The sequence below is a fragment of the Ranitomeya variabilis genome, chromosome 8 (genome assembly GCF_051348905.1).
Source record: "Ranitomeya variabilis isolate aRanVar5 chromosome 8, aRanVar5.hap1, whole genome shotgun sequence".
Classification (NCBI taxonomy): Eukaryota; Metazoa; Chordata; class Amphibia; order Anura; family Dendrobatidae; genus Ranitomeya; species Ranitomeya variabilis.
The window spans coordinates 181,316,762-181,334,849 of NC_135239.1; the positions used below are offsets into that span (position 1 = coordinate 181,316,762).

The following is an 18,088-nucleotide window of genomic DNA, read 5'->3' on the forward strand; positions in this document are numbered from 1 at the left end:
TGAAGGTTCTAGTGACCACAGTCAAAAACATAATTTCACCATAAAGTGGCCACGACCAGGTGTGTTGTGGATTCTGTTTTTGGGCTCCCTCTGGTGGTTACGGCTGGTACTGGGTGACTTTGGTGGGTTGCGGTCTCTGCTTTCCACCTGTCCATCAGAGGCTGGGTGTTTCCTATTTAACCTGGCTTTTCTGTCATTCCCTTGCCGGCTATCAATGTACTCAGATGTGCTCAGTTTGGTTCCTGACTACCTGCTCCCAGATCTCTCAGGATAAGCTAAGTTCTGTTTTTTAGTTGTTTGGTTTTTTGTCCAGCTTGCTAATTATGACTCTATGCTAGCTGGTAGCTCTAGTGGGCTGAGGTTCTCCCCATGTGCCATGAGTTGGCACATGGGTTCTTGTAATCTCAGGATGGTTTTTGATTAGGGTTTTTTGCTGACCGCTCAGACCCCTTTTGTATCATTCTGCTTTCTAGTTATAGCGGGCCTCATTTTGCTAAATCTATTTTCATCTCTATGTGCGTGCCTTCCTCTCATTTCACCGTCAATACATGTGGGGGGCAACTATACCTTTTGGGGTTCATTCCTCTGGAGGCAAGCTAGGTCTTTATTTCCTCTGCAGTGCTAGTTAGCTCTTAGGCTGGCGCGTGGCGTCTAGAATCAACGTAGGCACGCTCCCTGGCTATTTCTAGTTGTGTTTGTCAGGAGTAGGGCAGCGGTCAGCCCAGGTTCCATCACCTTAGAGCTCGTCCGTTATTTATGTTATTTTGCTTGTCCAGTGTGATCCCCAGCCATTGGGATCCATGACAGTATAGCCGGCCTACAAAGTGTTAATTGTTTGGGCTGAAGCAGGAGAAAAAGAAGTGTTTAAGGGAATTTTTTTTTTTTTTCCCCTCAGAGTTTTGCTGCCTAGCCCTTAATTGCTGTCTAGCTGCTTCTTACCTCCTCTTAACCCTTGAATGGCTCTGACCTTAGCTGTTTAACATGGATGTCCAGAGTTTGGCTTCCAGCCTGAGTAATCTTGCTGCAAAAGTTCAAAACATACAGGATTTTGTTGTTTTCACTCCCATGTCTGAACCTAGAATTCCTATTCCAGAGTTTTTTTCTGGAGATAGATCTACCTTCCTGAATTTCAGGAACAATTGCAAATTGTTTCTTTCTTTGAAATCTCACTCCTCTGGAGACCCTGCTCAGCAGGTTAAGATTGTAATATCTTTCCTGCGGGGCGACCCTCAGAATTGGGCATTTGCATTGGCACCAGGGGATCCTGCATTGCTCAGTGTGGATGCGTTTTTTCTGGCACTGGGATTGCTCTATGAGGAACTTAACCTGGAGATTCAGGCTGAAAAGGCTTTATTAGCCCTCTCTCAGGGGCATGATGAAGCGGAAGTATATTGTAAAAAATTTCGGAAATGGTTGGTGCTTACTCAGTGGAATGAGTGCGCCCTGGCTGCAAACTTCAGAGATGGTCTTTCTGAGGCCATTAAGGATATTATGGTGGGGTTCCCTGCGCCTACAGGTCTGAATGAGTCTATGACTATGGCCATTCAGATTGATCGGTGTTTACGGGAGCGCAAACCTGTGCACCAGTTGGCGGTGTCTTCTGAACAGGCACCTGAGACTATGCAATGTGATAGAATTCAGTCCAGAAGTGAACGGCAAAATTATAGGCGGAAAAATGGATTGTGTTTTTAGTGTGGTGATTCAGCTCATGTTATATCAGCATGCTCTAAACGCACAAAAAAGGTTGATAAATCTTTTGCCATTAGTACTCTGCAGTCTAAGTTCATTTTGTCTGTAACTCTGATTTGTTCACTGTCATCCATTTCCGTCGATGCCTATGTGGATTCGGGCGCTGCCCTGAGTCTTATGGATTGGTAATTTGCCAAACGCTGCAGTTTTAGTCTGGAGCCTCTGGAAGTTCCTATTCCTTTGAAGGGAATTGACTCTACACCATTGGCTATGAATAAACCGCAGTACTGGACACAAGTGACCATGCACATGACTCCTGTTCATCAGGAGGTGATTCGCTTCCTTGTACTGTATAATTTACATGATGTACTAGTGCTTGGTCTGCCATGGTTACAAACTCATAATCCTGTCCTGGATTGGAAAACAATGTCTGTGTTAAGCTGGGGATGTCAGGGGGTTCATGATGATGCACCTCTGATTTCAATCGCTTCATCTACTCCTTCTGAGGTCCCTGCGTTTTTGTCTGACTATCGGGATGTTTTGGAGGAGCCTAAGCTCAATTCGCTCCCTCCTCATAGGGATTGTGACTGTGCTATAGAATTAATTCCTGGCAGTAAGTTCCCTAAGGGTCGTTTATTTAATCTGTCAGTGCCAGAGCATACTGCTATGTGGAATTATATTAAGGAGTCCTTGGAAAAGGGACATATTCGTCCATCTTCGTCCCCTCTGGGAGCAGGTTTTTTTTTCGTGGCAAAAAAAGATGGTTCCCTGAGGCCTTGTATAGATTATCGCCTTCTGAATAAGATTACAGTCAAATATCAGTATCCATTGCCATTATTGACTGATTTGTTTGCTCGCATTAAGGGGGCTAGGTGGTTCACTAAGATAGATCTTCGCGGTGCGTATAATCTTGTGCGGATAAAACAGGGTGATGAGTGGAAAACCGCATTTAATACGCCTGAGGGCCATTTTGAGTATTTGGTAATGCCTTTTGGACTTTCTAATGCTCCTTCAGTCTTTCAGTCCTTTATGCACAATATTTTCCGTGAATATCTGGATAAGTTTATGATTGTGTATTTGGATGATATTTTGGTGTTTTCTGATGACTGGGAGTCTCATGTTCTACAGGTCAGGAAGGTGTTTCAAGTCCTGCGGGCCAATTCTCTGTTTGTGAAGGGCTCAAAATGTCTCTTCGGAGTCCAGAAAATTTCTTTTTTGGGGTACATTTTTTCTCCTTCTACTATTGAGATGGATCCCGTCAAGGTTCAGGCGATTTGTGACTGGACACAACCTACATCTGTTAAGAGTCTTCAGAAGTTCTTGGGTTTTGCTAATTTTTATCGTCGGTTCATTACTAATTTTTCCAGTGTTGTTAAACCTTTGACTGATTTGACTAAAAAGGGTGCTGATGTTGCTAATTGGTCTCCTACGGCTGTGGAGGCCTTTCAGGAACTTAACACAGGAGCGGAAGAAAACCGGCGCTTATGTCAACCAGATGTTTCACTTCCTTTTCAGGTTGAGGTTGATGCTTCCGAGATTGGAGCGGGGGCGGTTTTGTCACAGAGAAGTTCCAATGGCTCGGTGATGAAGCCATGTGCGTTCTTTTCTAGAAAATTCTCTCCCACCGAGCGCAATTATGATGTGGGTAATCGGGAGCTTTTGGCCATGAAGTGGGCATTTGAGGAGTGGCGTCATTGGCTTGAGGGTGCTAGACATCGTGTGGTGGTCTTGACTGATCACAAAAATCTGATTTACCTTGAGTCTGCCAGGCGTCTGAATCCTAGACAGGCTCGTTGGTCGTTGTTTTTTTCTCGTTTCAATTTTGTGGTTTCATACCTGCCAGGTTCAAAGAATGTGAAGGCAGATGCTCTTTCCAGGAGTTTTGTGCCTGACTCTCCTGGAGATTCTGGGCCTACTGGTATCCTTAGGGATGGGGTAATATTGTCCGCTGTCTCCCCAGACTTGCGATGTGCATTGCAGGAGTTTCAGGCGGATAAACCTGATCGTTGTCCACCAGAAAGACTGTTTGTTCCGGATGATTGGACCAGTAGAGTCATCTCCGAGGTCCATTCTTCTGTGTTGGCTGGTCATCCTGGAATATTTGGTACTAGAGACTTGGTGGCCAGGTCTTTTTGGTGTCCTTCCTTGTCAAGGGATGTGCGCACCTTTGTGCAGTCTTGTGAAGTGTGTGCTCGGGCTAAGCCTTGCTGTTCTCGGGCCAGTGGGTTGTTGTTATCCTTGCCTATCCCGAAGAGGCCTTGGACGCACATTTCCATGGATTTTATTTCAGATCTCCCTGTCTCACAGAAAATGTCCGTTATCTGGGTTGTTTGTGACCGCTTTTCTAAGATGGTTCATTTGGTACCCTTGCCTAAGTTGCCTTCCTCTTCTGAGTTGGTCCCTTTATTTTTTCAGAACGTGGTTCGTTTGCATGGGATTCCGGAGAATATCGTTTCTGACAGGGGATCCCAGTTTGTGTCTAGATTTTGGCGGACATTTTGTGCTAAGATGGGCATTGATTTGTCTTTCTCGTCTGCATTCCATCCTCAGACGAATGGCCAGACGGAGCGAACTAATCAGACCTTGGAAACTTATTTAAGGTGTTTTGTTTCTGCTGATCAAGATGATTGGGTTGCCTTTTTGCCACTGGCCGAATTTGCCCTTAATAATCGGGCTAGTACTGCTACTTTGGTCTCTCCTTTCTTTTGTAATTCGGGGTTTCATCCTCGTTTTTCCTCTGGTCAGGTGGAGCCTTCGGATTGTCCTGGAGTGGACGTGGTGGTGGACAGGCTACATCAGATTTGGAATCAGGTGGTGGACAATTTGAAGTTGTCTCAGGAGAAGACTCAGCAGTTTGCTAATCGCCGTCGCCGCGTGGGTCCCCGACTTCTTGTTGGGGACTTGGTGTGGTTGTCTTCTCGTTTTGTCCCTATGAAGGTCTCTTCTCCTAAGTTCAAGCCTCGGTTCATCGGTCCTTATAAGATCTTGGAGATTCTTAACCCTGTATCTTTTCGTTTGGATCTCCCAGCATCGTTTGCTATTCATAATGTGTTCCATCGGTCGTTATTGCGGAGGTATGAGGTGCCCGTTGTTCCTTCGGTTGAGCCTCCTGCTCCGGTGCTGGTGGAGGGAGAATTGGAGTATGTTGTTGAGAAGATCTTGGATTCTCGTGTTTCCAGACGTAAACTCCAGTATTTGGTTAAGTGGAAGGGTTATGGTCAGGAGGATAATTCCTGGGTGGTCGCCTCTGATGTTCATGCGACTGATTTGGTCTGCGCCTTCCATAGAGCTCATCCTGATCGCCCTGGGGGTTCTCGTGAGGGTTCGGTGACCCCTCCTCAAGGGGGGGGTACTGTTGTGGATTCTGTTTTTGGGCTCCCTCTGGTGGTTACGGCTGGTACTGGGTGACTTTGGTGGGTTGCGGTCTCTGCTTTCCACCTGTCCATCAGAGGCTGGGTGTTTCCTATTTAACCTGGCTTTTCTGTCATTCCCTTGCCGGCTATCAATGTACTCAGATGTGCTCAGTTTGGTTCCTGACTACCTGCTCCCAGATCTCTCAGGATAAGCTAAGTTCTGTTTTTTAGTTGTTTGGTTTTTTGTCCAGCTTGCTAATTATGACTCTATGCTAGCTGGTAGCTCTAGTGGGCTGAGGTTCTCCCCATGTGCCATGAGTTGGCACATGGGTTCTTGTAATCTCAGGATGGTTTTTGATTAGGGTTTTTTGCTGACCGCTCAGACCCCTTTTGTATCATTCTGCTTTCTAGTTATAGCGGGCCTCATTTTGCTAAATCTATTTTCATCTCTATGTGCGTGCCTTCCTCTCATTTCACCATCAATACATGTGGGGGGCAACTATACCTTTTGGGGTTCATTCCTCTGGAGGCAAGCTAGGTCTTTATTTCCTCTGCAGTGCTAGTTAGCTCTTAGGCTGGCGCGTGGCGTCTAGAATCAACGTAGGCACGCTCCCTGGCTATTTCTAGTTGTGTTTGTCAGGAGTAGGGCAGCGGTCAGCCCAGGTTCCATCACCCTAGAGCTCGTTCATTATTTCTGTTATTTTGCTTGTCCAGTGCGATCCCCAGCCATTGGGATCCATGACACAGGTGTTCCCGCAAAATTTCAGACAGAGGAGTGAAAATAATTAGGAGAGGAGAGATGTCCAAGAAACAAGGACCATCCGTGAAGAGCCACAGAAAGACTTGAAATCAGGAGGTACAATTGTTCAAAGAAAACTATAAGTAATGCATTCGACCTCCATGGCCTGTGCGCACGCTTACCACCCAAGACTTCATTGCTGACCAAAAAGCATGTTCAAGTGCTTTTGAAGATTTTTTTAACAACATTTAGACAAGCCTGTGAAATACTGGGAGAATATAGTGTGGGCAGAGGAGACTAAAATTGAACTCTTTGGATGCCATAATACACACTATATTTGGACACCAAAAGGCACTGCATATCACGCCAAAAACACCATACAAACAATGAAATTTGGAGGTGGGAACAACATGGTGTAAGACTGTTTTTCTGGCAAGCTTCATTTTCCTGAAAGAAGGAGGAATAGGCAAATGTACCAAGACATTCTTGATAAAAATTTGCTTCCATCTACCATATTGATGAAATAACGATGGACATTTCCGCAAGGCAATGAGTCCAAACACACAGAGAAACTTTCAAATGGTTTCAGAGAAAGAAAATAAAGTTGTTTGAATGGTCCAGCCAATCACCTGAACTAAATCCAATAGAAAAGTTACGGAAGGAACTAAAGCTCATAAGAGTTCATAGATGGAGCCCACTGGACCTTAAAAATTTGAAGAGTGTTTGTGTGGAAGAATGGGCCAAAATGACACCTGAGCAATGAATGTGACTAGTTTCTCCATACTGGAGGCATCCTGAAGGTCATCACCAACAAAGGCTTTTGTACAAAGTATTAAATATCAGTAAGCTTGTTCAATACTTTTTACCTGTGTCATTTCTCATTATTACACATAACTTAATTTTTGGACATCTATGATTTGATTACTTTGCTTGTGTGGATTGGATGAGTTGTTATTGACATCTGATGAGAAATTCCTGTCAGTAGCACCTATAGAAATATATTTACTTAGAAAATTGGTGACATGATCAATATTTACTTCACCTGCTGTATATCACCTATCCACAGGCTAAATGTATGATCATAGAGAGTCTGACCTCTGGGAAGCAAACGATCATTAAAAGGGATTTAGTACGAAATCCCTTTAATGCTACACCTATGATATGCCTTAAAAAGTAGTCAATGCCCTGTGAGTCATAAGTAATCTGTCTTCTTAAGTGGCATTAAACAATGATAGCTTCATATAGGAATTTATTTATTTTTTTAAATAAAGTTTAAAGACCAATTAATATTCTAACAGTAAGGAGATAAAAATTAGTATTCGGTTTTTACTTGCTGGTATAATTCCAATTAGAGGCAACATTAAAGGATAACATGAGGGAATTCCATAATAATAATTAAAAGAGTGTGAGTCATGCATGAAACACAGGTTCATATTTTCATTCAAATCTGGGCCAAGCCTGGCAGGGAAGCATATTAGGAAAAAATTAAATAAGAGACTCTTTGGCTTATAGTACAAATCTCCTATCATTGGACTTATTTCACAGATTGGCTTGGCCGCATTTCTTCATATTAAACAACTGTTCTATCACCATGAAGTTTGGAGAAAACGTTGTGTATTTTTTTGTTTTTATTCAAGAATTTGTAACATCATCAAATGATAGAAAGTGATAAACTGTATTTTTCATAAACAAGTAAAACATATTAAGTTGTCAGATGTTTAAGATCTCTTGTTGGGGAAATTGTCAGATTCCTCAATTTACTGTAAGGTGTTATCTTCTTTCTCTTTTTCTTGCTTTTTGTAGATTTCCTTAAATCTAAAAGTAAATATTAATTGGAACAGTAGCACAATATAAGTGTCATGACGCTGTTGTTGGGTATTCCAGTACCAGGGGCTCCTTCCCTGTTTCTAATGCTAGGGTCGCCCTAGCTTGTCCTTTTCCCCAAATTACTCTGATGGTGAAGACATTGGGGCCTCATACCTTACCTTAGCTCCAGTATCTGCCATCAGTCTGTACCCCTCCCCACTCAGGGAAGAGAGGAGTAATCGTGTACCGTAATACACCAACCAGACTAACAAGGTAATACAAACAGGGATAAAGGAAAATATCAATCATACAAATATACTCACAGAAACAACAGAGGTATACACCGGGAAGTGGAGGATGGGGAAAAACCAAAGTAGGAGAAGAAGGGTATTAGCATACACTCAAAACCTTGCAAATCCACCAATTGCCTTCTCAAACAACTACTATGAACCACCATCTCCAACTATGCAGCATAAAGCTTGCTCTGGCAATGAGTGCTTGCCAGGGCCCATAGTAGATGAGAGTGGCTAGCAGTGAACAGCTGAGAGCCTTAATGCAGGAAAGCTTCCAAGAGCTCTTAAGTGAGCACGTTAACCCCTGCAATTCTAAAAGAAACCTGCACCATTTAATATGAAGGTGAAGTGATTCTAATAAGCGCAGGAATAAAAGAAATCAGATGCTGCGGACGGTCTTATGGCTCCTCTCTGTCGCAATAAAACCGTGACAAAAAGATGAAGAAAGAGGGGGCAGTGGAGAATTGTTGCTGCGGTGTCTCTGCCTCAGCCCGTTTTTGACAAGAGGATGGGAACAGCCACAATACAGACAGAGGCTCAGATTTATCCAAGCACATGGCATGACACATAATTTATATTATAAGACTGTGTTTCCGTTGTCTTTTAATCAATCGATGAATTCTTATTCAAACAGAATCATAAATGCAGGGATTTGGTCTGCACTTACAACTCTTATACTTCTCAAGTCTCTTTCTCCTGCCAGTGATTGACAGGTTACTCCTCTCTGTGACAAGCTCCCCCAACTTTCACAGGCAATGTAATTTCAGGGGTCGCACATGTGCAGTAACATCCTGATGACGTAGCAAGAGACAAAATATCCATTTGCACTGTGCTGTCCCTGGGAATGATAGCGCCTGCATGAGACGTCAGGCGCAGATCAGAGAGACTGACATCACTAGCAGGTGCCTTAACAAGACATTGTAATAGAATGGAAGTAATTGTCATTATAGGTACTTTACTGTGATGACATACCAAAATCAGACAGAAATCGGAATGTCAAAAATATGATAAAAATGCAGGTAAAAAGATGCATTCAAAAACTCAATGAAAAAAACCCTCAAGTAGTCTAATTTACCTAATAGGTGCAAAAAATTTTCAACATCAAAAACTCACCAAAAGCTCATCGGGTGAACATAGCCTTAAATTACTATTGCATAAGCAAAAGTCAAATGCCCTGATTAGAGATGAGTGGATCTTTTGAAATTTGAATTTTGTAACAAATTTTCCCCAAAAAATTTGAATCATGGCGAAGAAATTTGCGCAAATCTCAATACTGGAAGGCTTGTAATTGCTTGGAAAATATACATGGGAAAGAGTAGAGAGAGGACCCCACTAATCATAAGAGCTTGCACTCTAGAGGAGACCGATAGTTACCCTGGGACTGTAACTGTAACTGGGACAAACTACTGATCAGTGATGACCCAGGTACTGACCACCATTGTACAAAGTACGAGGAACGATTAGAGGATCTGGGGATGTTTAGCTTGCAAAACAGAAGGCTGAGGGGAGACTTAATAGCTGTCTACAAATATCTAAAGGGCTGTCACATTGTAAAGGGATCATCATTATTATTATTTGCACAGGGAAACACGAGAAGCAGTGGGATAAAACTGAATAGGAAGTGACACAGATTAGATATTAGAAAAAACTTTTTGACAGTGAGGTTGATCAATGAGTGGAACAGGCTGCCACGAGAGGTGGTGAGTTCTCCTTCAATGGAAGTCTTCAAACAGAGGCTGGACAGAGCTGCTGAATTTCTGATATTTGTCATGTTACCCCTTCAACTCAATTCCATTCCTGCCTCAGCTTGTAGACATTGCGTATGTGATTTTTATCTGCTTGACTACTACCACAGTTAGATTGAACATATGCAAAAGAAAAAAAGAACTCAGTTGTAGAAAAGCGGAAGAGGAACTATTCCAAAAACATAAAAAATAAATAAGGCAAGACCATAGTGGCCAGTTGCTTGAGTGCTTGAGGAGGTATAGTCCCTGTATGCCTTGAGAAATTGCTCCATGCCAGAAAAGGAAGTAGGTCGCCTGCTGTAACTTTGTCTCTTGAATAGTGTTGAGCATTCCGATACCGCAAGTATCGGGTATCGGCCGATATTTGCTGTATCGGAATTCCGATACCGAGATCCGATGCTTTTGTGGTATCGGGTATCGGTATTGAAACAACATTAATGTGTAAAAGAAAGAATTAAAATAAAAAATATTGCTATACTCACCTCTCCGACGCAGCCTGGACCTCACCGAGGGAACCGGCAGCGTTGTTTGCTTAAAATGCGCGCTTTTCCTTCCTTCCGTGACGTCACGGCTTCTGATTGGTCGCGTGCCGCCCATGTGGCCGCGACGCGACCAATCACAGCAAGCCGTGACGTAATTTTCAGGTCCTCCAAAGAAAAGATCACAGCGCTCCATCCAGGTGTAATGGTAAAACGAAAGGTAGCTTTATTATGCCATAAAAGAAGCAACGTTTCGACCTAAAGTAGGTCTTTATCAAGCTTGATAAAGACCTACTTTAGGTCGAAACGTTGCTTCTTTTATGGCATAATAAAGCTACCTTTCGTTTTACCATTACACCTGGATGGAGCGCTGTGATCTTTTCTTTGGAGTATCTACTTGTCCTGGAAGGTTCCCCGGACCGTACACGGGCGCCCCACTAAGTGAGTGCTGTCAGCCAATTTTCTTTTTTCTCTGTAATTTTCAGGTCCTTCTAGGCATTCAGTATTTTAAAATTACGTCCCGGCTTTGTGATTGGTCGCGTCGCGGTCACATGGGCGACGCGACCAATCACAAGCCGTGACGTGTGACCGCGACGCGACCAATCACAAGCCAGAACGTAATTTTAAAATCCTGAAGGACCTGAAATTACATCACGGCTTGCTGTGATTGGTTGCGTCGCGGCCACATGGGCGACGCGACCAATCACAAGCCGTGACGTCACGGGAGGCAGGAGATGCGCGCATTTTAAAATGTGCGCGTGTCCAGCCTCCCGTGACGTCACGGCTTGTGATTGGTCGCGTCGCCCATGTGACCGCGACGCGACCAATCACAAGCCAGAACGTAATTTTAAAATCCTGAAGGACCTGAAATTACGTCACGGCTTGCTGTGATTGGTTGCGTCGCGGCCACATGGGCGACGCGACCAATCACAAGCCGTGACGTCACGGGAGGCTGGACACGTGCGCATTTTAAAATGCGCGCGTCTCCTGCCTCCCGTGACGTCACGGCTTGTGATTGGTCGCGTCGCCCATGTGACCGCGACGCGACCAATCACAAAGCCGGAACGTAATTTTAAAATACTGAATGCCTAGAAGGACCTGAAAATTACGTCACGGCTTGCTGTGATTGGTCGCGTCGCGGCCACATGGGCGGCACGCGACCAATCAGAAGCCGTGACGTCACGGAAGGAAGGAAAAGCGCGCATTTTAAGCAAACAACGCTGCCGGTTCCCTCGGTGAGGTGAGTATAGCAATATTTTTTTATTTTTATTCTTTATTTTACACATTAATATGGTTCCCAGGGCCTGAAGGAGAGTTTCCTCTCCTTCAGACCCTGGGAACCATCAGGGATACCGTCCGATACTTGAGTCCCATTGACTTGTATTGGTATCGGGTATCGGTATCGGATTAGATCCGATACTTTGCCGGTATCGGCCGATACTTTCCGATACCGATACTTTCAAGTATCGGACGGTATCGCTCAACACTACTCTTGAACGCTAACTTTATGGATTACATAAATAAACTTGTGTATTTTTATGTGCCAGCTATTATTTGTATTTTCTGCTTGGAACATATCGTTAAACTGACTATGAATGATGAACACTATAAATAAGCAAATATGCAAAGCCATCAATTCCCAAAATGAATGTTCTACTTGCTTAGTCTGGTACGTAGTGCTGAATGTATGTTTTTTTAATGTGCTGAAATATTAAAGGTTAAATTTCTGTAAGAATGTACTTAGGAAACCTGAGGTACTGCAGGATAGGGTAGGATAGAAACATATGACATAAACCTCTACTGACAGATTACCACTAGTGATGAGCGAATATACTCGTTACTAGAGATTTCCCGAGCACGCTCGGGGGTCCTCCGAGTATTTTTTAGTGTTCGGAGATTTAGTTTTCATCGCCTCAGCTGAATGATTTACATCTGTTAGCCAGCATAAGCACATGTGGGGGTTGCCTGGTTGCTAGGGAATCCCCACATGTAATCAAGCAGGCTAGTATCTGTAAATCATCCAGCAGCGGTGAAAAAAACTAAATCTCCGCGCACTAAAAATACTTGGAGGACCCCCGAGCGTGCTCGAGAAATCTCGAGTAACGAGCATATTCGTTCATCACTAATTATCACAAAATCATGCTTTTTTTTCGTCAAAGCTGGTCAATTTGTAAAACACATTTTGGCATTTCAAGGCAAAAGGAAAGGTATATAGAGACATCTGTATTAATTAAAGAAACACTCTGGGTAATACTGATACATTGTGTTATGCCCAGGAAAGGGTCTGAATGGTCAAAGCATGAGAAAACTGAAATAGTTTAGGAGCAGATTGAAGGGGAATCTGTCATCAAGTTTTTACAACCTAACTTGAGAGCAGTATAATGGAGAGACCCTGATTTCTGCTTGCCATCATTTTTTCGAAAAAAATCTTTGCTTTACCCACAGATTATCTTTAGAGGACGAGTAAACCTGCTGTCAGATAGTCCTCCATATTCATGAGCTCTACGTAACCCCTCCCCCCACCACTGATTGGCAGCTTTCTGCCTTCATACAGTGTACACAGAAAGCTTCCAATCAGTGGTGTGGGCGGGGTTATACAGAGCTCAGCACAGAGACAACTGGTGGATCTGAAGCAGGAAAAATAGTGATTTTATCAAAACTACCACAAGCATCCCAGTAAGTGATACATCACTGGAATCACAGTCACTGCCCCTACAACATTCTGCTCTCAGGTGGGGTATCAAAAACCTGGCGACAGACTCCCTTTAAGAGACATTTGAAATAGCTGAGGTTTAGTAAGTGATGCAGAATTTGTACTTACTCCCAAAATTCCATGACAGGAGATGTGGCATTGGCAAACAACTGACTTCCATTGGTCACATTAAGTTTTTGGAATTCCACACATTTCTCTGAAGACATAAAAATAAGTGTCGGTGAATAATTGATGTGTTTAGAACTCCTATAAGTTTTTTTTTATGATTAAACATATCACCCTGTTAATTATTAGCAACATTACTATCTTACTGTATAAAAGATTCATCTACTCCTGTACAGTCTATATTCTTAATCAGAACAAGGCTCATCTGCAATGTTAGATACATCCAATGGGCAGCATACACTGGCCCAATGTGTGATGTCCTGTTGTGTCACATGTCGGGAAGGAGTTTAAAAAAAGTTATCCAGGATGAGAAAGAGGAGTTCTTTTTTTTTCTTTTACAAAAAGTGCAGTTTTAGTTTGTGGACTTTAGCTAATGTTGTAGCGTCATTCAATTGAAATTAATAGGACAGTATATAGAAATTCAAATCAACTCGTCATGTAATATTAGAATAAACACATTTTTGGTATTGTCATGTCTATAAAAGACTGATCTATCAAAATATAAAATGAATTGACCCATATGGTAAATGTCGTAAAGAGGACAAAACTAAAATGCCTCCCACTTCCTTAAAAAATACAATAGAAAACTGATCAAAACATCAAATATACCTGCAAAATGGTATTAATAAAAACATCAGCAGATCAAGCACAACCTTACCCTAAGGCTAGGGTCACACAAGCATGTACTCTTTCATTCTGGAAAATTGGGTAGACTATGCAAATCACATTCTGATCATAGTGTGATCCGATTCTCTCGACTGTGGAGAAGATGGAGAAAAAAAAGTCTCCATCTTCTCCATTGTGTCAGTCTGTGAAAGTCAGACAATACTCAGATGTCATCTGGGTGCAGTCTAATGTTTTCCATGGACTTATTGACTTGCATGGTGGAATGTGATCTAACTCGGCGGCATGCTGAGAGTTTATTTTTCCCAGACAGATTATGTCAGAGGAAAATATCTAAGATGTACATAGCCTCATATAATTCCATTGTTCTGGGTGCGATCCAATGTTTTGTCAGTTCTTACTTGGACTGGTAATACAGTCATGTGCACGAATCCTAACACAAGTCCATCAATTGAAAAATGTTAAAAAGTTACCGGTCTCAAAATCAAATAGTTTTTTACTTTTTTTTTTAAAGAACTGTCTACTCTTGTTTCACCACTTAAATAAAAAAAATTATATGTTTAATATCATTGTAATTGTATGACCTCAGAAATCATGTTGCCATATCATTTTAACTACATAATGAACATTGTAAAATAAAAAATTAAAAAATAATGGCAGAATTGCATGAGTTTTTTAGACAATACATCACTTTTTTTATGCATTTTTTTCATTATTCACCACATTATTTGGTCAAATGAATGGTGTCAATTAAAAGTACAACTCATCACGAAAAAAAAAAAACCTCATACGGTTAGGCTTTCAAATAAAGGTGTGTGTGTGGGGGATGGGGGGGAATTGAGAGGGAATAAATGAAAAAAATACTTGTAATGAGGGAGTTAATAAAGAAAAATGCAATTCATTACAAAATACTTAACATTTAGTAGAAGAAAGTTATATATTTTAATCGAAAAAATGCAAAATTTCTTGTAAAAAACTGAAACATTTAGAAATTTATCTTTTGAAAGGAAAGCCGACAAGCAATGGACCATAAGCACAATGATCGCCGCAGTGGAAAGGACTCAAATTTTCATTTTTAATAATGTTAAAATAAATCTATGTTCAAAGAATGGATACTACTCGAAAATTTCTACAAGTAGTAACTAGGTCATTTTTATCTTTTCTGTGCGGCGAATGTGACATTTTCTATTCCTTGAACTATAGCAAATATAAATAGTTCTGAAGGTTATTCTGACTTTCTTTCAATGGCTGTTATTAAACTGGAAAGCCACAAGGCAGAGAAATCAAACAGAAAAGTGACGACTAGGGTTGAGCGACTTTTCATTTTTTGAGATCGAGTCGGGTTTCACGAAACCCGACTTTCTCAAAAGTCAGGTCGAGTGAAATCGGCCGATCTTATTGAAAAGTCGGGGTCGGGGATCGGCCAAAACACGAAACCCAATGCAATTCAATGGGGAAGCATACTTTTTTAATATTTGCTTCAGCGCGATAATGTTGAAAAGCCGGTAATTCAATTGCCGGCTTTTCATTTCTCCTGCCTAAACCCGACATGATATGAGACATGGTTTACATACAGTAAACCATGTCATATCCCCCTTTTTTTTGCATATTCCACACTACTAATGTTAGTAGTGTGTATGTGCAAAATTTCGGCGCTGTAGCTATTAAATTTAAGGGTTAAATCGCGGAAAAAATTGGCGTGGGCTCCCGCACAATTTTCTCCACCAGAGTGGTAAAGCCAGTGACTCAGGGCAGATATTAATAGCCTGGAGAGGGTCCACGGTTATTGCCCCCCCCCCCCCCGTGGCTAAAAACATCTGCCCCCAGCCACCCCAGAAAAGACACATCTGGAAGATGCGCCTATTCTGGCACTTGGCCACTCTCTTCCCACTCCTGTGTAGCGGTGGGATATGGGGTAATGAAGGGTTAATGCCACCTTGCTATTGTAAGGTGACATTAAGCCAGATTAATAATGGAGAGGCGTCAATTATGACACCTATCCATTATTAATCCAATTGTATGAAAGAGTTAAAAAACACACACACACATGATTAAAAAGTATTTTAATGAAATAAACACACAGGTTGTTTTAATATTTTATTGCTTTCTCAATCCACCTGAAGACCCTCGCTTGGAAAAATAATAAACCAACAATATACATACCCTCTGATGAACTGTCACGTCCCACGAGGTAAATCCATCTGAAGGGGTTAAAATAGTTTACAGGCAGGAGCTCTGCTATAATGCAGCTGTGCTCGTGCCTGTAAACCCCAGCGAATGAAGGAAATTTAGGTCAATGACCTATAGTTACCTTCAGTCACGGTGAAGAGCCCCCTGGTGGATGTCCTCATATGACCTGGAGCGTGGGAAAAAGTTCCCAGGCTGCAGTTCATGAGGACGAATTACCGGCTTTTCAACATTATCGCGCTGAAGTAAATATAAATATATATACACTCACCGGCCACTTTATTAGGTACACCATGCTAGTAACGGGTTGGACCCCTTTTGCCTTCAGAACTGCCTCAATTCTTCGTGGCATAGATTCAACAAGGTGCTGGAAGCATTCCTCAGAGATTTTGGTCCATATTGACATGATGGCATCACACAGTTGCCGCAGATTTGTCGGCTGCACATCCCAAAGATGCTCCATACAAGGCAGGATGGATCCATGCTTTCATGTTGTTTACGCCAAATTCTGACCCTACCATCCGAATGTCGCAGCAGAAATCGAGACTCATCAGACCAAGCAACGTTTTTCCAATCTTCTACTGTCCAATTTCGATGAGCTTGTGCAAATTGTAGCCTCAGTTTCCTGTTCTTAGCTGAAAGGAGTGGTACCCGGTGTGGTCTTCTGCTGCTGTAGCCCATCTGCCTCAAAGTTCGACGCACTGTGCGTTCAGAGATGCTCTTAGGCCTACCTTGGTTGTAACGGGTGGCGATTTGAGTCACTGTTGCCTTTCTATCAGCTCGAACCAGTCTGCCCATTCTCCTCTGACCTCTGGCATCAACAAGGCATTTCCGCCCACAGAACTGCCGCTCACTGGATTTTTTTTCTTTTTCGGGCCATTCTCTGTAAACCCTAGAGATGGTTGTGCGTGAAAATCCCAGTAGATCAGCAGTTTCTGAAATACTCAGACCAGCCCTTCTGGCACCAACAACCATGCCACGTTCAAAGGCACTCAAATCACCTTTCTTCCCCATACTGATGCTCGGTTTGAACTGCAGGAGATTGTCTTGACCATGTCTACATGCCTAAATGCACTGAGTTGCCGCCATGTGATTGGCTGATTAGAAATTAAGTGTTAACAAGAAGTTGGACAGGTGTACCTAATAAAGTGGCCAGTGAGTGTATATATATATATATATATATATATATATATATATATATATATATATGTCATAGAGACACATATATATATATATACACTCACTGGCCACTTTATTAGGTACACCTGTCCAACTTCTTGTTAACACTTAATTTCTAATCAGCCAATCACATGGCGGCAACTCAGTGCATTTAGGCATGTAGACATGGTCAAGACAATCTCCTGCAGTTCAAACCGAGCATCAGTATGGGGAAGAAAGGTGATTTGAGTGCCTTTGAACGTGGCATGGTTGTTGGTGCCAGAAGGGCTGGTCTGAGTATTTCAGAAACTGCTGATCTACTGGGATTTTCACGCACAACCATCTCTAGGGTTTACAGAGAATGGCCCGAAAAAGAAAAAAAATCCAGTGAGCGGCAGTTCTGTGGGCGGAAATGCCTTGTTGATGCCAGAGGTCAGAGGAGAATGGGCAGACTGGTTCGAGCTGATAGAAAGGCAACAGTGACTCAAATCGCCACCCGTTACAACCAAGGTAGGCCTAAGAGCATCTCTGAACGCACAGTGCGTCGAACTTTGAGGCAGATGGGCTACAGCAGCAGAAGACCACACCGGGTACCACTCCTTTCAGCTAAGAACAGGAAACTGAGGCTACAATTTGCACAAGCTCATCGAAATTGGACAGTAGAAGATTGGAAAAACGTTGCTTGGTCTGATGAGTCTCGATTTCTGCTGCGACATTCGGATGGTAGGGTCAGAATTTGGCGTAAACAACATGAAAGCATGGATCCATCCTGCCTTGTATGGAGCATCTTTGGGATGTGCAGCCGACAAATCTGCGGCAACTGTGTGATGCCATCATGTCAATATGGACCAAAATCTCTGAGGAATGCTTCCAGCACCTTGTTGAATCTATGCCACGAAGAATTGAGGCAGTTCTGAAGGCAAAAGGGGTCCAACCCGTTACTAGCATGGTGTACCTAATAAAGTGGCCGGTGAGTGTATATATATATATATATATATATATATATAAAACGAAACCCGACTTTGGATTACAGATCGTGTACCGCCGACCCGATCCCAGACTGGCATCGGGTCGGGTTTCACGAAACCCGACTTTGCTAAAAGTCGGCGACTTTTGAAAAGTGCCGTTCTGTTTCGC

General features: G+C 42.6%; 1 protein-coding gene across 4 annotated transcripts in view; it reads right to left on the reverse strand.

The window, feature by feature from the left end:
- SLC6A11 (solute carrier family 6 member 11) overlaps nucleotides 1-18,088 on the reverse strand; it is a 342,972-nt gene that overhangs the window by 154,891 nt on the left and 169,993 nt on the right. For all 4 annotated transcript variants that reach the window (XM_077277724.1, XM_077277721.1, XM_077277722.1 and 1 more), the window contains exon 5: nucleotides 12,926-13,013. In XM_077277724.1, coding sequence (XP_077133839.1) covers nucleotides 12,926-13,013 — 88 coding nt within the window. The remainder of the gene's footprint in view (nucleotides 1-12,925; nucleotides 13,014-18,088) is intronic.